Source organism: Dysidea avara, chromosome 2 (genome assembly GCF_963678975.1).
Source record: "Dysidea avara chromosome 2, odDysAvar1.4, whole genome shotgun sequence".
Lineage (NCBI taxonomy): Eukaryota > Metazoa > Porifera > Demospongiae > Dictyoceratida > Dysideidae > Dysidea > Dysidea avara.
Window position 1 is genome coordinate 48050694 of NC_089273.1, and position 24544 is coordinate 48075237.

Here is a 24544-nt window from a genome sequence, read left to right on the forward strand (position 1 = left end):
AAGTGATTACTCACTCAAAGCAGGCTATTAGCCTGCATATAGACCTGGCATACTTGATATAAAATTTTGGAATAGACTCACAAAACAACTAATGCAGGTGCAACACAGGTGCAATGCCTATTCTACTGATGATAAACTACTCCAAGAGTTTCTTGAGTCTTGCATCTACCTCAAGTTGACAGTTCTCTATACCATATAAAGCATTGCCTTGGCTCAGCTGTAAAGGAAATTTGGTACTCAAATTTAACACTCAAAGAGTGGTCTTGAGACCAAATAATAAGTGTAGGTTATCAACAGGTCTCTAAAATAGCGAAGATACTGTGGATTTGGGCAATAACCAATTTAGACCATGGCTCGTATGGCTCTGGTCACTGCCATTAATGGTGGCTTCCTGATCGAATTAGTGTTAAAAAAACTCACTGGTAGGCTTCCTAGATGAATATGATCATCTTTATTATCCAGCGATGCTTTCTTCACACTCTAGCGATGATTTCTGATGGCTGTTGTGACTGGAATCCAGCAAAAAGTGGCGCATGTGACAAATAAATTTATCATGGTATTTAACCAGTCTAGATACTTACCTGCGGGTATCTATTGGATTTAAACACCTCATTAATGACCAAACTTCAAAGCATACTATGCTTACCATAGTCTAATTATAGTACTTGTGTGCTATATTTGTCTCGCACCCACCATTTTTGTGCTATATATAATTATTCCCAGCAGTGCTTTATCTATCACATACACACATATGCGACTGAATTTGACAAAACCCGGCTTCGACGCACAAAGCTTCGTTCGATGCACAAAGCTTCGTTAGGAGATATGCCTGATATGGCGATTTTAAGTAATCATTGTGTAATAACTTCCCAGTGCCTACAGCTGTGCAAACACAATTTGCACCAAGTATGCATCTATTTACTAGCTATCACTGAGTGGGTGTATACATTTCTGATACCCAAAATTAGCCCTGTTTTGGGCAGCTTTTCCCGAGCGGGTAATAATATCACAGGTGGTAGTAATAGGGTGGGAGGGTGGGGAGCGGTGGGTGGGCTTAATATAGGGGTATAAAATGAAGCAAGAAGACGATTGGAATCCAGAGGCCAAGTTTGGGCTCTCCATGGCCCTCCATGGCCCTCAAATCACTCCAAATTGACTGAGAACACTATTGGCGAGCTCTCTGTGAAGTCCCAGCTCACTACACACCATTATCACAAAGCCATGGCCGATTCAATGGCACCAATCTCCCACTCGTGGCTTTGACAGGGTCGGAAGAAAGCTGCCACAGAAACCAGACTTGCCAGTCCTGAAGGAAGTACTGTGTGGAATATGATAGTGTATTAGGCCAGCAATCCATTTTTGGTAATAACGTAAGTTTGATTTTGTGTGTGTGGAAGCCTTGTTATATGAAATCCGGTCACATATGTACATACATATAATTCTTACACTATTGTACAATTTAATGTACCTGAATCAGATATTCTAGATTTGACATAATTAGCTGCCTTCTCTATGGGTAGTTCCAAATGACTGTTAAACATATGAGATATATCATTAGCAATCTGCATGCTTCTGAATACTTTTCCAAGACCAGCATTGCTTGCGAACAATAAAAGAAGCAAAAAGTTATGATCATCATTACATGTGAACCATCTTAATGGCTGTAAAATTTTTTTACATTTAGCACTGTAATCGTTCTTGTAGTATCGGGAATTGCTCATGTAGTCTTGGGAATTAATGCACAATTCATAGCAATAGATGGCAACATCCTTGTGTTGTAAGTCTGAATGATTATATATACATGACCCAAAACCCCACAGCAAGAAGATGATTGATAACCCCAAGAAAACATAGTCAAATATACTTAAAAAGAAAAGAAAATGGAGCTTAGAAAACACGCAAGTAATATTCTGAAATGAAACTTCTTCGCTGGTGTTATTAATGTCGCAATTAAATTTATGTTCAAACTCATCAAAAATCTTTGCATTGAATACTATAGCTAAAATCACTACTGCAAATTGAAACACTAGTTTGAACAAATAGCTCCTTACAACAACAGACTTTCCATTTAATTCTTTGTACATGTACTCCACGACATCGAAATTCTTGTCTGGGTATTTCCCTGTACTTCTATCTCGCATAGATTCCAATTCAGCCACATGTGTAAAAAAGAAATCAATTCTTGCACTTAGCAGTACTTTCCAACCATAGTGAGAGGAGAGTAACAGTGTTCCCTGGGTGAACAATGCTATTGGGAAATACACAGACGGCGGAAGATCTTCGATGCAGAAATTGTTTACATATGCAACCTGATCACGATCGAAGTGGTTATCCGTTGGTACAAAACAAACAACGGTGCTTTGTTCTGGCCTGAAAAAATCGATGACAACATTAGATATGCTCAATCCGACAATAGAGGATGCGATGAATACCAAAAATGTGTCCCAAGGAAAGGACTTTTGTTGTAAATCTTTTTCCCGCTTTGTAGCAGTATCGAATATGGATTGTGCAACAGGACGTTGCAATTCCATCAGTACTTCGGCAATATCTTCCCTACTACTAATCCTTCTGAAAGGCTGAAGCTCGTTTAACTCGTCTTGGTCTTTTGAGGTTGGGCGTGTGCCTACAAGCTAGTAATCACTGCGGTGGTGCGCTTAGGGCGTGGCACTCTATAAAGTCACGTGCGCATAACAAAAGGGTGTATCGCAAGGGGTGTCACGTAGGTACTGAGGATTTCCAAATCTTTGCAACACGTCCGAAATGCAAAGCGGAAAAACGTGATCCAGTGCGTCCTTCCTGCTTTTTACCCATTCGACGGTTTAGACCTTTTAGACCGGACCATTGATTGTGATTCAACCAAGTCCCTTGTTGATAGATTTTATACTCGTGTGTCAGTGTTTTTCTGGTCGCATGGCGTGTTATAGGAATTTTAAATTTCACGTGATAGGCGTGCACGTGAACGCATTGCGCTTTGGTGTTGCAAAGATTTGGAAGTCCTCAGTACGCGCTGTAGGGAGATCTGCCACCACGGTCAAAGTCTTGACCGGTTAGAATTTCACTTTGACCTGTGACTAAGAGCCCTTTTCTACCTTTGACCGGTGACTTAGCGACGATATTTCAGCACTTTTCGATTGTGGGTTGGAAACTTTTACCCTAGACCGTTGAATTGGCACGATTTTGGTGGTCTTGACCTTTGACTTAGGCTTTGACCGCAGTCGCAGATCTACCTACAGTGAGTGCCTGTGTGTTACCCCCTTGTATCGCATTGGGATAATCCCTTTGAGTCTCGTTATTTGCAGACTTTAACATGGGCGCGCCCATACTCACTCACGTGAGTTGAGTAAATTCATGCTCAACCGTGTTTCTCCGCGTAACAAAACATAACGAATGACCTTTTGGTGATTATGTTTTAACCATGGCCAGGACGGGTATCTACGTCACAAGATGGTATATATCTGTTTACCAGATTGCGCTGAGCTGGCTTGATAGCTTCAATATGGAAGGTACATAACTGGTTTATGTCACTGGCAACAGTATATGTGTACACTAAGCATAGCCTCATGTGTGTGTAGGGCTGAGGCAATCATTTTCTGAGTTGTTTAATTCCAATATAGTGTTAGCAGCAATTCTATCCCCTAAGGAAGAGTAAATTAAAATAATGTCCCAAGTAATGCAGTGTCACACTCAATCAGGTCAGGCATTGGTGGGGAATTGCAATAGTCATTAGACAATTCTGCTTACATGCATGTGCCTCTATGTCGAGGACGACTTAGGTAGAAATGAGTTGAGTGTCCACGGCCCAATCAGAAGTATGTGAGATCTGACAATGTGTGTCCACTTTCTACACATGTGCAATTAAGTGTACACCTTACACTATTATAACCTAATTGAGTACACTTGATCGTTTCTTTGTATTGTATTGTACTGTACACACTACACATATTCAACTACATATCCTGGTATCGCTTTTAAAAATTTCCTTGATTCACATGATCGTATGCGTACAGACTTCCTCACTTAAACTGTCAGTATGAACGTCTGACCGTTCCACAAAGTTTACATATCAAACATGGAAAGCCTCACACTTCCATGATGTTGTTTAGCATCTGTCTAGTTAATAGTGTGTTGTTTGTGTGTGTGTGTTGAAGTTTGCGATGACTGCTATGTTTATATGGGTCCATGCCAGGGTTGAAACCAGGTCGGGTCATCTGTACTTATACAATATTTGAGTTTAACTAGGACCAGATTACGTTGGATGATGTACAAGTGTATTAGCACGCACCATACACTGGGCGAAAAGTTCCATGTCCGCTTGTAGGTAATGCGTATAAAATGGCCATGAAATTTGTCATTTCAGCCACATTTCATACTTAAAACATTAGTAGATCTCAGTAAAGTTTCATACAGAGGATAGAGAAAGATTTACTACATCTAGAATGGTGCTGAAAATGAGGCAGTGAAGAAATGTACATTTTAACACTGTGAAATGCATACAGGATGTAAAAAATCCTGTAGCTGAAATCAACATTTTCTATATTGTGCATCTGCTTTATACTGCGCTAGTAATATAGCTAGCAATGTCTCGCTCCTGTGTTGCATTTACTACCCACAATACGTATTTCATTAATAAGTAAAAAAGCACATCATTTGTACAGCAACTATAATTTTCAGTTCACAAATTGAAGTTCTTGACACCTTCAGGATTCTTTTTTTCTGAGGGATGTTACATCACTAAAATTAATGTAGATTTGCTCTTTTACTTCTGTCCGTTGAGTGCAGCTTTCTTCTCCTAATCTGTTTCATCACTAGTTATATATAGTTGTTATAGGTAGCATCTGTAAAAATGTTGTTACAATAAAAATATTGCTATAGCAATTTTTTTCTGTGACAAACCTTGAATTAATGTATACTATTCCTTGTACAGTGTCATTCATAGCTTTCACAAGATCCAGCCATGATCACAGGTTTCTCCACTGCCTAACTTCAATAGACCACAAAATACTCATTTCCAAGAACTATAGCAGAACTTACTATCTGATTTTATCTACATGATACAGTACTACCACAAGACATCATCAGCAGTCCAAGTTTTGAAAGCATCAGTAACTACTTTGTAACTTCCTTTGACAACTTTGTGTAGCTAGGTGAAGTTGATGGCAGATCCCACTGCCATGCAGTGATAGATATCAAATTAATAATGAATCATGAATTAGCCACATCTTCTTACCTCACAATTGCTACAAATGCAGCTCTTCCTATATGTCTTTCTGCAAAGTTCCCTATGTCAGGGTAGCTTGCACTTGCAGTCATCTATAAAGTAGACTTAACCAATTCACTGTGAGGTAGTTGTACTAGAGATGATGAGTGCTTGTGGAATGCACCCAGTACTGTTGTCTCTCGACCCAGGGGGTGTTATCCTCTACTCCTTTTGCCAGCAAGCAACATGCGATTTTGTAGCCGCCAAATGCGTGTAGCACTGTAGCTAGCTACTGTAGCAAAGGTATACAATTGTGGCGTCGCTAGAAATTGGCGGAAAAGGATGGAAGAGGCGATATCTATGAACGATCATAAATGCTGTGACAGTCTTTATAGCTATACCTGCAGGTAAGTCTGCCATGGAGCACAATCACTGTTCTAGTTCTGGATGACAACAAGCTGCATCATTGCTAGAGCCTCGTTATTAACTGCGACTAGAACAATCGGAAGAAACGTGCAGTGAAGGCGATCGTGTGCAATCTCTGCATGCATGCATGCTGTTGGTATATATATACGAGCATGATAGAGCAGTGACCTCATCCATGCGCAGCCATATAGCTAGTGCGTGGATGCACTGTGGCTAATTAGATTGTCCACACTGATTAGTAAAAATATTCATGTACTTGAATGCATTGCTGTCAACTTCTTAGTCAGCCTTAGCCTACACTAACAGAGCAAAGCCCAACACACAAACACATACAAACACTCACACAAAAGACAATACCTTCTCTTCAGCTACCACTTGCCTACCTGACTGCATCTGTGTGCTAGCTACTCATGTAGGCTGGTGCTAAGAGTCATCATAAGCATAATCCTTCGAGGGCAGGACTAGTATTATACGTAACTCACAGAAAGGTGTACCACACAGTATCTCATGTGAATGTGTGGGCATGGCAGCCCAATTAAGTATCACCTGTACCTTCACCCACTACATATGTTATATTAGAGCTATGGATGGTCTGCCTCCCCAGTTGTCATTAGGTTACCACCTAACACCTGGGTAACTGTACTGGGAATCAAACCTGGCTGAAACCTTTCAATTACCAAACTCAGACCACTTATCTTAGCTGCCTCATTTACTCACACACACACACACACACACACACACACCACACCACACCACACCACACCACACCACACCACACCACACCACACCACACCACACCACACCACACCACACCACACCACACCACACCACACCACACCACATCACACCACACCACACCACACCACACCACACCACACACAGTAGCTACTACACAACATTAAATTTTTCCATGTATTAAAGCACTGATTGTGCCTACCAAAGGTAATGGATTTGATAGTGACAGACTGTTAGCAGCTACAGAATTTTTTTGTGATTTATAATGTCCGTGCTTGCATGCATGCATGAGTCAAAAGCAATAGCAAAGTATAAGTCCTTTCAAACTATTGGCACACAGACTAACAGCTGTTCCTTCAAGCCATTAAAATGAATATAACCATTAACACTAATGAAATAATGTGCTGTGGTGGATTCCCAGTATGCAAATTCATAGAATTTTTTGCACTACACATCACTGCCTGCTTCGAAGAACTTTTGCTCAATATGCTTCACACATCACTGTGGAGATTATTGTGAACACTTGGCACTTTTAAGTTAGTTTTAATATAGAAAAAGCTAGCTACCACCATTAGCAGGACACATGTGCATAGATGGATTGCATTCCATCTTAAGAGCCTCTGTGATTGAAACTTACTTTGCTACATGCTTAATGCATGTTCCTGACATGTAGATATGTATTATAGTGCACACAATAGTTGCTAACAGGTGACTAGAAATTCATTTACAACAGAACAAAGTAATGTTATAGTTTAATATGTATTCAACCAAAAGCATTTAAAAGTAGGGCTACCAAAAAAGTCACCATTTAAGAAAGGTCCCTATTTAACAACTGGGTAAACCGGAGCAATGTGAGTAACCTTTCTTGCTCAAGGAAGCAGCAACAGCAACTAAGCATTAACCCTGGCTGAAACCTTACAATTACCAAACTTTGTGCCTGCTAAAATTCATACATTTGGTAGTGACAGACCGTTAGCAGCTATAGAAGTTTTTTTGTGATACAAAATGTCTATAGACCATGCTTACATGAATGAATAGCAAAGTATATAAGTCCCTTCCAAGCATTGGCGACACAAACACACTAACAGCTGTTACTTCAAGCCACTAATTGGATATAACCACTAATGAAATAACACTAATGCGCTGTGGTGGATGCCCAGTATGGAAATTCATAGAGTAGATTACTAAGCTACACTTCACTGCCTGCTTTGAAGAGCAATGTGTTTAACATATTGCTGTGAAAAAATTGTGAACACTTGACACTTTAAACACATAAAGCTGCAGCTACCACCATGCAGGATCAGGTAACATAGTTAAGCAGGACACATGTACATAGATGGATTGCATTCCATCTTACGAGCCTCTGAGATTAAACTCTTACCTTGCTGATATGATAGAATTTTGTTCACACATTGCTGCTAAGAGGTGACCAGAAACTCATTTACAACAGAACAAAGAAATGGGCAGGTAGCTATAGTTTATGTATTTAACCAAAAGGTCTACCAAAACATTTGAATATAGTTTTGGGTAATTCTTCAACTCTATGAATATGACTAATTAGCTGCCACCACCCTTCTCACTCATGCGGTTTCTTAGCAAATAGCTAATTTTAAGAGAACTTTATTCCTCATGCAAGTCCTTGCACATTACTAGCTACTAGTTACATGTGAATGATGATCACATCTAGTTGGTCTCATAATGTTATTTAGGCATACAGGTCTCCAAATCTGTATAGCAAATCTGTGAACTAAAAAAATTTTATGTGATACTAGCTATAGATCACCATATGAGAGTGCTGTAATCCAAACATTTTGTTTTCTTACTACATCATAATTCTTGCATGGCTTCTATTTAACTGTAAACCAACATTGCAATTGATAAACCATCTAAGTGTCATTAGTGTTTTTTTCCTGCAATAAAATTCTACCAATAACCTCTTGTACCAAGAGTACATACTATAAGATTTCTTTATTATGAACTATTGATAGTACACATATACAATCAAAAATCAGTAATTTATTGTTATACATTACATATACTTGTCAGAAAGTGCCCAGTGGCATGCATTGACACAAAGACTAACACCTTTTAGTTTGACAACCATCCACTATAGGATTGCGGGAAATACTATACCACTCTAGACTTTTCTCAACACTTATGGTTTCACACAAATGGTTGATGCTCCTACCAGAAAACACAATATTTTAGACTTATTCCTTACAAATCGACCATCTTTAGTCAAATCATGCAAGGTCATCCCAGGATTTAGTGACCATGAAATTGTGCATATTTCCACTTATGTGTCAGCACCTTGTAAATTAAACTCAAGAAAAGTTTTTCTTTGGCATAAGGCTAACTTTGATTTAATTGAAGAAGTCATCCTAAACTTCAATAATAGTTTTTTAAATGATTATACCCTTGATACTCCTATCAATACTCTCTGGAATAAATTTAAATATCTTTGTGAATCCTGTTTAGCCCTTGTACCACAGAAGCAGACATCAACCAAGTTTCGAACTCCATGGATAACTACCCAAATCAAGATTATCAAGGAAAAAGCAGCGTAGATACAACACTGCTCGCTCATCCAACCTTGCAAAAGACTGGGAAAGCTATCATAATTTGAAGAAAGAACTGCAACGTTTATGTCGAACAACTATCTTTCATCACTGCTGGACTCACATAACAAACTCACTAAAAGATTTTGATCTTTTGTTAAGGGCAAACGTAAAGATCAGGTTAGCATCAATACACTATGCTCTCACGGACAAGTGTATACCGATAGTAAAGACAAAGCAGATATTTTAAACAAACATTTTTCATCAGTATTTACTGAAGAGGATTTGGATTCACTCCCCACTATCCATGGATCCCACACACCAGATATTTCAACTCCTGACATTAATCCTATTGGCGTCCAAAAACTTTTAGAAGACTTGGACATACATAAAGCATCAGGACCAGACAATATACCATCAAGACTACTAAAAGAAACTGCTAGTCTCACGGCTCCTCTTTTGACTCTTATTTTCCAAGCCTCTATTAAACAAGGTACTGTCCCGGATGAATGGAAGAAAGCTAATGTAGTGCCAATTCACAAGAAAGGATCTAGAAGTGATCCGGGTAACTATCGACCTATCTCATTAACCAGCATTTGCTGTAAAACCCTTGAACATATTATTTACTCCTGTATCTTTACACTGTTAAAACGAGGTGTTACAGGTACACCCATCGTAAAGGTGTTCATGTACACCCATGGTATTTACAACACCCTAGGGGAGTATTGTAGCACTTGGGGTGTTGTTGAACACCACAAATGTCATTTTACTCCCCAATAATAGCTAAGCCACTGTAAGGGTGTTTGCCTACACCTAGGTATATTGAAACCCACAATTGGATGCTTCTATTGAAAATTAGGTTATAAGTACAGTTTGCTAACTTCTATAAGAGTGACTTGGAAACAACTATGTGGTAAGTATAAGGTGTTGCAAATATATTATTGCGTACTGCTAATGTGCTTTGTTGTTGGTAGTCATTGAGTATAAATTGAAATCAACATGAAGGTTACTGGAATGCTATAGCAAGCCTACATTTCTTTTCAACAAAATGCCACCATGGAGAGTACTAGAACATCTTTAAAGTGTACCGTGATACCTTTATAGCTATTCCTAGAACACCCTTAGGGAGTGTTACAATGCCCTTGTAACACCTTTTAGTTGCTCCTAGAGCACCCCTGGAGAGTACTACAACTCCCTTCAAAGGAGTTTAATTTACACAGCAGTTAGAACTCCCCCAAAGGTGATTGGATTACACCCTATTTTTAACAGTGTACGCATCTCAATAAATACAACATTCTATGTGACAATCAGCATGGTTTCCGTTCCAAGCGATCATGTGAAACTCAACTACTGGGTGCAGTGAACGCTTTTGCTAAAGCATTGAACTCTAGAGAACAAATTGATGCTTTGGTTCTTGACTTCTCCAAAGCATTTGATAAGGTACCTCACGAAAGACTTTGTCACAAGTTATCACACTATGGAATAAATGGCCACTTGCTAGATTGGATCAAAAGTTTTCTGACAGAAAGAACACAATCAGTTGTTATTGATGGAGAAAATAGCTGTCCTTCTACAGTACTTTCCGGTGTGCCACAAGGCACAGTTTTGGCACCCTTATTGTTTTTAATATTTATAAATGATATTACACAAGATCTCCAGTGTACTGTTAGACTTTATGCAGATGATATCTTAATTTACAACATCATTCATTTTCCCAATGACTCTGAGCATCTTCAACAAGATTTATATACTTTACAAGCATGGGCCAGGAGATGGCAAATGGAATTTAACCCAGCTAAATGTGTACATCTTACAATTTCAAATAAACATCATATTATTGAACATAACTACTACTTATTTGATCACCTAATACAAAAGGTCTCCAAGGCAAAATATCTAGGAATAACATTTGATGAACATCTTACTTGGAAAAATCATATTCATAACATCTGTCATAAGGCCAATTCAGCCTCAGCTTTTCTGAGGAGGAACGTCAATCATTGTCCAATTTCTGTAAGATCTCATTGCTATAAGTCCCTTGTCAGACCCATACTAGAATATGCTTCACCTATATGGGCTCCTCACCTTCAATCTGATATTTTTGCCATAGAAAAGATTCAATGTAGTGCTGCAAGGTATACAATGAACAATTACTCCTGGAGAAGTAGTGTTACTAACATGCTCACATCACTTAATTGGCCCTCTCTAGAATCACGACGTACATTTTGCAAACTAGTCATGTTTTATAAGATAATCAATTGTCAAATGGAAGTTCCATCTATCTCACTAACATCAATGTCATCAGTTACCAGAGGTCATTCACAACGTTTCAGAATCCCACAAGCAAGAATCAACTCGTACTTATTTTCCTTTTTACCATCCACTATTAAATTATGGAACACTTTGCCAGAAGATGTGGTCAATCAGCCATCTATAAACTGTTTTAAGGACATTTTGTTAAATCATCTGAACAGGGCCGCCCAGAGAAATTAAGGGGCCCAGGGCAAAGAGTTAAAGTGGGGCCCCAGAGGAAGGAGGTTTCCATTCTGAATCACAACTTAACCGAAGCTGTAAGTTGAAGACCAAAAAAAAAGTCATGACTTGCTAACAATGACAATAGCTACCCCTCACAACCATATCTCCTTATCTATAAGCTTGCTACACTGCTCCTTTGAAGAATACTGTGACTGCTCTATTAGAGTATTTACGTCTGACTGCTCTATTAGAGTATATCGAACTTTTAAACGGGGCCCTTCCTGGGGCCACTTGGGGCCCCTTTCAGGCTGGGGCCCAGGGCAAAATGCCCCAGTTGCCCCCCCCCCCCCTGTGGGCGGCCCTGCATCTGAATTTACTTTGATTTTGTTTTTGTATATGTGTGTTATACTCCTTGATGGAGTCCTACACAGTAATAAATAAATAAATAAATAAATACCACAGTTGGCTGTGGTGCCTCAACAAAGACTAGGGGAGGTCACAACATTACAGTATACTGTGTTAACGTCATCCATGACTGACCAAAGAGTTGAGATTAGCCATATTGTATATTGTCAATGTAGACTTGTGTGCATCATGTATCAGGTAATGTAGACAGTATGATGCAGCTATTGCACACAGAAACTAGCTATATGTAAAATGATGTGATATCATCATAGCTAAGTTGATAGCTTGCTTCAGTTATTAAATTAATGTAAAGCAGCATTACAATAATATGTCACCTGAGCGATAACCGGGAATGCTAGGATGGCATCAACTTAGTCACTGCACTGTAGCTATGTTACACATAATCACCAACATAACTGTAAAGGCATATATTCCCATTCCTTATATATACACTAGGGGAAATTTTTTTGGTGTACATGTATAATATTCATAGCCACTTACATTTCCTTTATTATTATATTCATGAAATGCACTATTTCTTTTTTATCTCCTGGCAACCAAGTGCAGGTTATTTTATCGTAGTAATCAGTACCTTTCCACAAATCCAGGTATATCATTGTAGTGTACATTAAAGTACATAGCATGAAGATGGTGAACCGCTGAAACAGTAAGTAACGCCATCGCTAGATATTTACTAAAATAAACACTTTGTCACAATGCCATACTCCCCAGCTGTCTGTCACTATTCATGACAAATTCTAACATCCATATTGTACAAAGACACAAAGTGTAACACACAATTAAGGCCATAATATTTACCTTGGCATACAGTACATAACTATCCAGCTCCTTGTGTTGACTGTTTACATTGTCATGTTGAAAGCCCTAAAGGGTTGAGTATCATCACTGTATGCCATAGCTTGTTTTTTCTGTAGCACAGTGAGTCACTGAGAAATATGATTTAGATACAATTCTGGCATCACGTAAAGTTAATTTTAAAAGTAAAATAGAGCTTCCTTAGTATAACAATTCATATACCACTAAAAAGTTATTGCAGCAGCATAATATGGGTTACAGTGTTACACACTGTTATAGAGACACTCTGTTATATGATGTTGAAGGCCTATGTTGTGTTGAGAACCATGTTTTGGCTCAGTATTACACTGAGCTAAACACAAGAAACCTGTAGTATCCATTTCATCAGTTTACAGCTGCATTTTCACTAGTCATGAATGTGGTGAAAATCTTAATACTCATTTTATGTACATTTCTTGTAAATGTTAAAACAATTTACTGCAATGTGACACTAACAGGAAATTGTACAGAAAATGTTCAAAAACATTCCCTGCATGATAACTCAAATAGGAAATTCTAAAGGAAATCATTAAAAAAATTTCCTACGTGCTGACACAAGCAGGACATCTTACTTTTCGTGCAGTGATAGCCTCGTCCCAGCTTTATTTGTGAACCACATCCACTGATCATGATTATACATGGAGTCATGCCCATTTTGTGTATTGCAATGTGTAGGAATGCTCACACTATGCAATGACTACCAATTATAATGTATCATTTGTGAACAAAGTGACCTGCCTAATGTAGCCATACTACAAATGTTGGCTTTGGTATTTGCCATAATATGAGTTGTTGTCTATCTAATGTTGTATTGACTTGTTTCTTTGCTAAGGAAATATGGAAAGTTATAGCACCTTTATGGTTTCCAGATAATGTATGAACACATTGACCTTATTAAACAGGTGGTATTTGGTTGGTCACATTCAAGTAGGCTGGTGACTTTGTTGTATAAAGTGTCAATAGGTCATAGAGGTCATCTTCCAAATTTTACCTACTGACACACACACACACACGCATGCACACACACACACACACATCCACAAGCACACACACACACGTACAAACAGCTTTTGCTCTTGTTTCACTGTTAACAGATTGCCGAGTCTTGTCTTGGAGTTTTTGTGGTTGATGGCATTAATGAGACCAATCCAATTACCCTCAGGCTACAAGAAATGACTGTACACAATAAAGTGGATAAGTAAGTGTTGTCCAGTCAGTTACTTAGTGATGTAGTAGAAATACTTTATTGTGTTAAGAGTGCTATGTTTTCTCTAGCCCAATAAAAACAACTGGTGCCAGAAATGAAGCTCCCAAGAAAGATAACTGTCATCGTGGCGAAGACACTGTTGCTGTATCAATTGTACGTAAATCAACAGTTATAGTTGTTACGTGTTATAGTTTAAATGGTTGCAATGTTTTCTTTTATCAAATAAAACTTCATGCACATGCAAGATAATTAGATAAAAAGATAATCTAGATACCTAAATCACCTATCGTAAATTAGATAATGATTTTCATTATCGAGATAATAGTAAATCTCCGTAATCTAGTGTATATCAACCACAGTCAGATGAAAAGCCTTTGGAAAGGTATTGAATTAATAAGGAGCAGGTAAATTTCTGACTTGACAAGGACTTTATGTCAACAAATATGTAAAACTGTGCTTATAATATTACATTATTATAAAGATAAAATGTGACTGTATTTGACAAAACAAGGCTTCGACGCACAAAGCTTTGTTAGGAGATATGGCGATTTTAAGGAATCATTGTGTAATAACTTCCCAGTGCCTACAGCTGTGCAAACAAAATTTGCACCAATTGTTCATCTGTTCACTAGCTATCACTGAGTGGGTGTATACATTTCTGATACCCAAAATTTTCCCTGTTTTGAGCAGCTTTTTTCGAGCGGGTAATAATATCACAGGTGGTAGTAATAGGGTGGGAGGGTGGGGGTGGACGGTGGTCTTAATATACGGGTATAAAATGAAGTGAGAAGACGATTGGAATCCAGAGGCCAAGTATAGGACAGTAATCCTGGTTGAGGAAGTATTGATTATTCATTAGTTGGTCAAGTGATTAATAGACACTATCCAAAACCACGCCCACTTTTCGGATGCCATTTTGAATGGGGCCAATTTCAATAATCACTGACTGCACTGCATTGAAATTTAGTGATGAAGAAAGCTCGAACTAAGTGGTATTGTCAAACAATAGTCCATAGAAGCTTTTAATGCTGTAAATTCTTTGTACTGGCTAAAGGCAGGTGATTATCAGGTGTTGAACAAGGCGCGAAGTGTTGACGACACTAATTCCCTTGTTTACCTGTACAAGGAGTGCCTGGATGGTCAGCCGCTACTACGGTTACTATCACTAATAATTTATCGCAGTAATGGATACTAAAATACTATCTATTTGTTTCGCAGTGCTTCCTGTGTGGGTCAACAAGGCAATTTGGGCTGTCGATGCTTCGCGCCTTGTTCAACCCTGATAACCACCTGCCCCTAACCAATTTACAACTTTGAAGACTTCCACGGCCAATTGTTCAACAATACCCCCTAGTTCGAGCTCTATTCATCATCGGATTTCAATGTAGCGCAATCGTAATAATTGATACTGGCCCCATTAAAAATGGCGGAAAGCTGTTGCTATGACGATTACGTAGTTTTGGATTGTGTCTATTGAATATGCTGTAATGTTGACCAGGAAGTCTTACTAAAATACTTTTCATCCCTATTATTTTAAGTGGTGGGACTCATCAGCTGGTAACCACTTTAAACCTGAAACAAACGAACATACTCAATAAATAAGTCAGCCTACTCCAACAGTTGGATAGCAACTGGGACTTGACAGACCACCCAATCCTTGAGTCAATCCAGAGACCCCTGGTCGATGTGTTGACCTCCTACATAGAAATAGAACAAAAACTACAATTTTCAACATAATTCTAACCGTCCCCACCAACATCAGGAGTATCACCAGTACAAAAACTAGCACCATAATAAATCACATTATGGAATTACAGAACTTTTGTCTGTGCACATTAGTGTTGTTCCAGTATTAAGAAATCTGTTAGTATAGTATTGGTATTAGTATTTAACCATGACTTTCAATGATAGTAAAGTACTAGTATTACTTTTGGTATGTAAATTTTAAAAGTAAGTATTTTCTACCAAAGCTTGATTTGGTAAAGTATAGGTTACCAAAAGTTATAGTAAGTAGTTAGTACATAACATAATTATATCTAAGCAGTTAGTAACAATTAGTCTGAATCTGCTGGTGCAATCTACAGATTTCTTCAAATAAATGTTTCTGTTTGTGATAGAGAAGCTGAATGGAGAGACACTCACCTGACTGACTGACTGTTATCACCTGACTTTTATTTTGTTATTTGTATCACTACATGACACGTCATTGAGGTCACTACATGTTTTGTTGTATAAATAGGGCATTTAAATGTGTATTGTGGGCTTCCAAATTAGCCCTCAATAAAGTGAACTGTTAAGCTGCGATTCTTCCTCGGATTCTTCTTGCCCTGATTCCTCTGGCGGCTGGCGTGCTGTTACACCTGGTCTGCTGTATCATGTGTGGACCCCGAAGAAAAAACCAGGGGAAGCTGTAGAACAACTGGTTTTACCAGAGCAGTTCCACCAGATAGTGTGTAAGTTGGCTCACACTATCCCACTAGCAGGTCACCTTGGTAGAGACAAGACTGTTAAGAGAATCAGTAGATGGTTCTTTTGGCCAGCTCTATTCCGTGATGTGGCAGACTACTGTCGCCGATGCCCTGAATGTCAGCGTATTGCAAAGGGAAGCCATCGGAGAGTACCTCTAATACCTCTACCAATAATGAAGGAGCCTTTTGAGCGTATAGCTTTGGACATTGTTGGTCCTCTGCCCCGCAGTAGAAGAGGTAACCAGTATATATTGGTAGTGTGCGACTATGCTACTAGGTATCCAGAGGCCATGCCTCTTCGTTCCATTGATGCAGGTACTGTGGCAGAGCACCTGATCCAGTTATTTGCTCGTGTGGGCATTCCAAGAGAGATTCTGTCGGATCAAAGCACCAACTTCATGTCGCAACTTCTTAAGGAGTTGTACAACTTCTTGGGGATACACCAGATCCGTACATCTCCTTACCATCCGCAGACTGACGAATTGGTAGAGAGGTTCAATAAGACCCTGAAGTCGCTCTTGAGGAAGCTTGTTAATAAGGAGGGACGAGACTGGGACAGGCTGCTTCCTTACATTTTGTTCGCTTATCGTGAGGTTCCCCAGGACACAACAGGATTCTCCCCATTTGAGCTTCTATATGGAAGAGAAGTTAGAGGCCCACTCGATGTGCTTAAAGAGGTGTGGGAAGCCGACAAGAAGAGTGATGAGAGTGTTGTGTCACATATTCTCTTAGTACGTGAACGGTTGGAGGAGATGACTGAGCTGGTGGAAGAGAATGTTAGAGCAGCACAGGGGCAGCAGAAGAAGTGGTATGATCAGACAGCTAGGCAGAGAGAGCTACAGCCAGATGAAGAGGTACTTGTGTTGTTACCTACTAGTAGTAATAAGTTGTTAGCTCAGTGGCAAGGGCCATATCGCATACTACGCAGGGTAGGTAAGGTGAATTATGAGGTGTTGATGCCAAATAAGAGGAAGAGGAAGAATGTATTTCATGTAAATATGCTGAAGAAGTGGTATCCACCAGTAGCTACAAGTTTTTGGTCAGTAGAACAAATGGACATGGAAGAGGAGTTCATGCCCACATGGAAGTGTGAGGGTAGTGATGCTCCTATTGTAAGTGACCAGCTGTCTAAGCAACAGTTGAGGCAGTTGTATGACTTGCTGGCGAAGTTTAAGATGGTGATGAGTGGTAAATGTGGACGGACTTCAGTCTGTCAACATCACATTCACATTAGAGGAGATACTCCAGTCCGTCAGCAGCCATACCGGTTGCCACATGTGTATAGAGAAGCTGTAGAAAAGGAAGTAGAGACGATGCTGGCTGAGGGCATTATTGAGCCCTGTAGCAGTGAATGGGCCTCACCAGTTGTGGTAGTTAAGAAGAAGGACAACACCATCCGGCTGTGCGTGGATTACAGAAGACTTAATGCTGTGACACAGGTTGATGCTTACCCGATGCCACGGGTGGATGATATCCTGGACCAGGTGGGTCAGGCTAGATACATATCCACTCTAGATCTGGCGAAAGGATATTGGCAGGTGCCAGTTGCTGTAGAAGATCGTCCCAAGACTGCTTTTATCACACCCCAGGGGTTATATCAGTTCCGTATGATGCCATTCGGTCTGTGTGGGGCACCGGCTACATTCCAATGCATGATGGATCATGTTATTAGAGGAATGAACAAGTTTGCCAGTGCCTACCTCGACGACCTCATTGTGTTTAGCAGTTCTTGGGAAGATCACCTGGAACACCTCCAGGCAGTGTTGAAGCGTCTTCAGTCATTGGGTTTGACAGCTAAACCTTCTAAGTGCCAGTTGGCCATGACAGAGTGTAAGTATTTAGGGCATGTGGTGGGGAATGGAGTGGTGAAGCCAGAGAGGGGCAAGCTTCAAGCAATAGCCCAGTTTCCGCTTCTGACAACCAAGAAGCAAGTGCGATCCTTCCTTGGATTAACTGGCTACTATAGACGTTTTATTCCTCACTATACCACTATTGCTACACCTCTCACCAACCTCACCAGAAAGTCAGTTCCGGAACATGTGAGTTTAGATGATGAAGGTAGCAAGGCCTTTAGTAAGCTAAAGGAAATAATGTTGTCATCTGCCGTTTTGAAAAATGCAGACTTCACTAAATCTTTTATTTTGCAGACAGATGCCTCCAAAGTAGGGGTTGGAGCTGTCCTGAGCCAGCAGGATGATCAGGGACATGATCACCCAGTATCCTTCTTTAGCAAGAAGCTTCTACCTAGAGAGCAGCGGTTCTCGACTGTTGAGAAGGAGTGTTTGGCTGTCAAATTGGGTATTGAAGCTTTTGAAGTTTACTTGCTGGGCAGAGAGTTTGTGATTCAGACAGATCATAGAGCCTTACAGTAGCTCATAAAATTCAAGAATCACAATAGTAGACTGATGAGGTGGAGTCTGGCATTACAGCCATATATCTTCCAAGTGCAACATAGGAAGGGTACTGATAATGCTAACGCAGATGCTCTTTCCAGATTACCATACTGGGAAGATGTCTCAACAGAGCTGTGTGATACTAAAGAAGGAGGGAGGAGTGTGATAGAGAAGCTGAATGGAGAGACACTCACCTGACTGACTGACTGTTATCACCTGACTTTTATATGTGACTGGGCCTGCGAAAATAGGGCATGTGGGCACATGATTTTTCCCTACGTTTTCAAACTTTCATCACTCATAACTTTTTGTACCATTATGCTATGGCACTGCAATTTTCAGCTCTCAGTAAACTGTTAATTGGCTTTATGATGCCAGTTACAGAATGCAAAAAGTCTGTTCCAGTACTGAGATATGACCTGTAAAGTGACGGAGTGTACTTTGTGCCCACATGCCCTATTTTCGCAGGCCCGGTCACATATTGTTATTTGTATCACTACATGACACGTCATTGAGGTCACTACATGTTTTGTTGTATAAATAGGGCATTTAAATGTATATTGTGGCCTTCCAAATTAGCCCTCAATAAAGTGAACTGTTAAGCTGCGATTCTTCCTCGGGTTCTTCTTGTCCTGATTCCTCTGGCGGCTGGCGTGCTGTTACACTGTTTAAATTTTTATGTTTCTCTTTCCACTAGTAGCATCCCCACCGGTTGAAAAAATACGTTCTATAGGGGCAGTTGAGGCTGGTACTGCTAAAATTTCAGGCCATTAAGGAGCTAATACTGGAAAATGCCTCAGTTTCTCAACCCAGTAATCTAATGGATCCATTCTATGCTCTTCAATCGTTATACTGGCATTTGATTATTTAATAACTCCCAAATTCCAAACAGTTACAATGAACTCCAACAATTCCAGATACTAAAGCGAACTAAGCAATTAATATAGTCTATACTAATGATACACCAAACAACATGAGCAAAGTGATTATTTGAGCCTACGCACAAATAACTCTTTTAAGACTTGCCTACTTGTGGTGGCTTTGAAAGGAAATCTTCAAAAGTTTATATGCTGTATAATGTAAGAACTTAGCTGAAATACTGAATAAACGAATCAGTCACTTATGAAATACTAACTAAATCTTGATGAAGCAATATAAGCAAAGAGTAAGTATTTAGTATCTAACCATCCCTTTACTAAAGTATTGAGTATTTCTTTAGTAAATCATCCAACATATGGTATAGTATTAGTAAGTAATACTAACAGAAAAAGGGCTATACTTTTCCCAAAGTAAGTATTAGTAAAAGTATACTGGAACAACACTAGTGCGCATACAACCTACAAGTCAAGTTTACATTACCATAGTAATGTTTAATTCCTCTCCAAAAGTATTTCCATACCACCTTAGTTTCTTTCCAACATGTTGGAAGGGCCTGTCCAATTATTAGTTAACTAAATAGAGAGATGGCAATATAACACAAGCATTCCCCAATATATTCCTAGGACAAAAAATAAGGAAGACTCAAAGTAACTCACTTTAATCTAAATATACGATTCAAATCATACAGTATCTTGCATATGCACACAGTTCAATACATTAAGAATATGCTTCACACACAGACACAGACACAGACACAGACACACACACACACACACACACACACACACACACACACACACACACACACCCTCTGCACTATCCTCTTCTATCATAGATAATGCATCACTCACAGTAACTTTCTAGTTTTTACAGCTTTATCATCATTCTGATTTTTTTGTGAAATCTAATGCACGCACACACACACATTTCAATACTTACCAATCCCTTGTTGTGATGCTCACTACTCGAGACAATCTCCAAAGTGTCCGAGGAAAAACTTGTGGCCTGGATCAAGCATAGAAACCAGGATTGAGGTTCCCAGTGGTATGGAATTGACAGAATGTATTGTACCAATGTTTTAATCCTCTTATACCAGATAATAGGAAGGTTACCACCTCTTATTTGGTGGTTCATTGTGCTCCCTGACTGTAAAAGAGAGAGAGGAACCATTATTGAAATAATTTTAAAAACGTATTTCACATAAGCATACTTAACATACTACATATGACATGACAACAAGGCAATAGATGGTGCTATACAATCTATAAGCAGTGATGGGCAAGCTACTTTTTAAAGTAACTAGTTACATATTACTTATTACTTGCAACTGAACTATTTAGTTAGTTACATATTATCCATAAAATAAAGTAACTATAGTAATATTACATATTATATTACTTTGTGTCCACAGCCTTAAGCTGTCACGTGTGAAACTATCACCTTATCATGTGACATGATTGTGTTGTTGGACAATGTGCAAATCTTGGTTATAAGTAAGAAGCTGTTGAATAAGCTTCATTCAGTAGGCTTCATTACTTCGTTGTGGCTGGCATTACTCAGTGGATTACTAATGAGATTAGTAACTCTGTTACTTGTAGTATTAATATTATGTAATATTAGATTCATTACAGTAACTATATTACTTAGGTAACGCGTTACATTTGTAGGTAAAGTGACTTGAGTTATATTACATGTTTTTATAGCATATTTTGTTATATTACTTAGTTACCACAAAAGGAATAATATTACATAACACGTTACTCCCAACACTGATGACAAGACCCTTACCATACCCCGGATGACACAGAAGACCTTTGTTACCACTTGTTAGGAGGTACCCAATGCGCATGCCATCTACAACGTATGATACCCAGTTGGCTGCCAAAAATTTTTCCTGTTACTTTTTAAACTGTTAATTCACACACTAACATTTGACAGCAAAATAATACTATAGGTAAACATTTGGTATTGAATGCCACACATTAGCATTAGCTTAGCATTAGCTTTACAAATTAATACATCGGTTACCATTAAGATAGTCAGTGACTTTGTCTAACCATTGATAGGTAATGTCGTAAGTAAATATATGTCAGGTAACAACACACACTAACATTCGATAGATAAAGCTTCTGGTAAGCATTTCATAATTCACTACACACCTTATCTTTAGCTTAACAATAACACTTGTTACCATTTGATAGACAGTAAACTTACTAAAAATGTGTCATATAGTAGGTAACAACAGACACTAACATTTGATAGCAAATACCACAGGTAAACATTTGATTATTAACATTAGTTCCCCACCGTACAATCCATGCTGGTCTTCTTCTTTGCTGAGAGAAGGGCAAACAAAGTTTTCAACCACCTTGTATGGTTGGTGAGTTTGCTAGTATGCAGTAATTGCATAGACACTTTAGGACTAACCACCAATAGTGTACTTTAGGCCAAGTTATGAACTAGTATACCTCTACATTATGAAGGTGCACTAGTCAATAAAATATTTCTACTAAGTAACTGAGAAAACACTTACTTTATTGTCTGCAGTCATTTCGTGTAGTCCGAGGGTAAAAGGATTGGTCTCATTAATGTCATCAACCACAAAAACTCCCAACACAAGACTCAGCAATCTGTTAACAGCGAAACAAGAGTGAAACCTGCTCAAATATGCATGTACGTGTACGTGAGTTCATGTATTGAGTGTGTAGTGCAGTGTAGTGTGTGTGTGTGTGTGTGTGTGTGTGTGTGTGTGTGTGTGTGTGTGTGTGTGTGTGTGTGTGTGTGTGTATGTTGGTAGGTAAAATTTGGAAGAATAAAAAATAAATAAAATAAAAATCCTTGCAGTTGCTGACTATTAATCTGCAGTGCTACATATATATTGAGGGATGCAGCCAGGTTGGCATACACCAGTGTGTAGATGCCAAATTCGATCCTCTGAAATTGAATCAAAAAGTGATTTCAGCAGAAAACTGTTAACAATTGATTGGCAATACTATGACACATGAATATTATTTCACATGCTAGGCAGTAACTGCCAACCATAGCAAATATTGGTCAGCTGTAGGAGGGATTTGAATGGAAACTGCAGACTGCCAACTGTTATTTTGAGCTCTGTGGACCCACATAAACATAGCAGTCACCCTGAACTTGAACACACACACAAACAATAACACACTATTACCTAAACAGATGCCAAACAGCACCATGGAGGTGTGAGGCTTTCCATGTTGGATATGTAAACTTTGTGGAACGGTCAGACGTTCATACTGACAGTTGAAGTGACAAAGCCTGTACACATACAATCAAGGAAAATTTTAAAAGGCGATACCAGGATATGTAATTCTTTGATCACCATAGTTGAATATGTGTAGTGTGTACAGTACAATACAAAGAAACGATCAAGTGTACTCAATTAGGTTATAATAGTGTAAGGTGTACGCTTAATTGTACGTGTGTAGAGAGTGGACACACATTGTCACACCCACGTACTTCTGATTGGGCCGTGGATACTCAACTTATTTCTATCTAAGTTGTCCTCAACATAGAGGTACATGCATGTAAGCAGAATTGTCTAATAACAATACAATAATGTCAAGAAAAGATAATAATATAAATCAATAATAAACGCTCAAACCTCGGCTCAAACAGTGGGCAGAGAGGCAAACTCTGCCCAATCTTGAGATGAAGGAATTGTTGTCATTACAGAAGCAGCATTGCCACATTGCACATCAATATATAGCAACCTTCTGAATCAAAAATTGGGTGACCCTATTATCACCAGACCGTTCCATTACCTGGGGAACCTATCCGCCTCATTAATGAGCATGTACATGATCCCCAAGCACCCAGGGTCTCAACACATAGAGGGGAGAAGTGAAATGATGGAGTCAGAGAAGAATACTTTCTGAGCTTATCTGACTCTGCAGAGTTTGCCAGCCGGCTAGCACCACTAGCAGAAGTAGATAAATTAGATGGGGCCAGGGTGTCTGTACAGGTAAAGTCCCAAAGCAAGGGTAAGCCCCGTGACCAAGGAATCAATGACGTACCATCTGGCCTCTTACCATCATCACAACACACACCAACTGGCTCTAATAACTATTGTAATTCCCCACCACTGCCTGACCTGGGCAGGTTGAGTGTGACACTGCATTACTTAGGACATTATTTTAATTTACTCTTCCTTAGGGGACAGAATTGCTGCTAACACTACATTGGAGTTAAACAACTCAGAAAATGATTGCCTCAGCCCTACACATACATGAGGCTATGCTTAGTGTACACATATACTGTACCAGTGACATAAACCAGTTATGTACCTTCCATATTGAAGCTATCAAGCTAGCTCAGCGTTATATGGTAAACAGATATATACCATCTTGTGATGTAGATACCCGTCCTGGCCATGGTTAAAACATATATCACCAAAAGGTCATTCGTTATGTTTTGTTATGCGGAGAAACACGGCTGAGTATGAGGTACTCAACTCACGTGAGTAGGGTCGTGCCCATGTTAAAGTCTGCACATAACGAGACTCAATGAGCCTTATCTGAAATTACGTCATAAATTAAAATGGCATCGTAAAGGAGGGGACACGTGCACTGACTCTATGGAGAAATTGTGTAATTCGACGAATATCTTCGTTCACGACGAAGAAAGTGGATCTTTAGGGACAGGTATGAATGCACTATGCCGTAAGACATACAATGATACGTTTGTTGCACCACTTGATAGTGGTGGAAACGCACAGTAGCTTTGTGAAGGATTGCGTTGGCGGTGATTCTGCGAGTGACATTGAAGAACGAGATGTTAATGACTATGATGATATGCAGGGCGACCTGAGCACTGGATATAACTGTGAGGAGTTTCAGGCAGATGATTCTATACAGAACAAAAGTGATTTTGATAGCACTGTTGAAGGTATATAAATGTTGCTTATTGGGTCATAG

At 39.2% G+C, this 24544-nt stretch overlaps 1 protein-coding gene and 2 long non-coding RNA genes across 6 annotated transcripts in view; 1 reads left to right on the forward strand and 2 right to left on the reverse strand.

The window, feature by feature from the left end:
* Nucleotides 1-2639, reverse strand: part of LOC136247508 (uncharacterized) — a 161725-nt gene extending 159086 nt beyond the window's left edge. For 2 of the 3 annotated variants that reach the window (XM_066039231.1, XM_066039230.1), the window contains exon 1: nt 1469-2639. In XM_066039231.1, the coding sequence (XP_065895303.1) occupies nt 1469-2531 (1063 nt within the window). In that variant the 5' untranslated portion in view covers nt 2532-2639. Of the gene's footprint in view, nt 1-420; nt 528-1468 lie in introns of those variants that run through there. The other variant, XM_066039232.1, reaches the window with a different exon arrangement.
* A 741-nt stretch (nt 2640-3380) lies between these two features.
* LOC136246131 (uncharacterized) lies at nt 3381-14097 on the forward strand. The gene is made up of 3 exons (XR_010696254.1): nt 3381-3503; nt 13746-13841; nt 13927-14097. It is a non-coding gene; the product is annotated as an uncharacterized lncRNA (long non-coding RNA).
* On the reverse strand, nt 4608-5751 carry LOC136246117 (uncharacterized). Of its 2 annotated transcripts, XR_010696253.1 has the most exons (5): nt 5599-5751; nt 5228-5555; nt 5032-5166; nt 4894-4981; nt 4608-4835 (listed from the first exon to the last, which is right to left on the reverse strand). It is a non-coding gene; the product is annotated as an uncharacterized lncRNA (long non-coding RNA). The 2 variants fall into 2 exon arrangements; XR_010696248.1 differs by having other exon boundaries at nt 5032-5555.
* Nucleotides 14098-24544: the final 10447 nt, after the last annotated feature.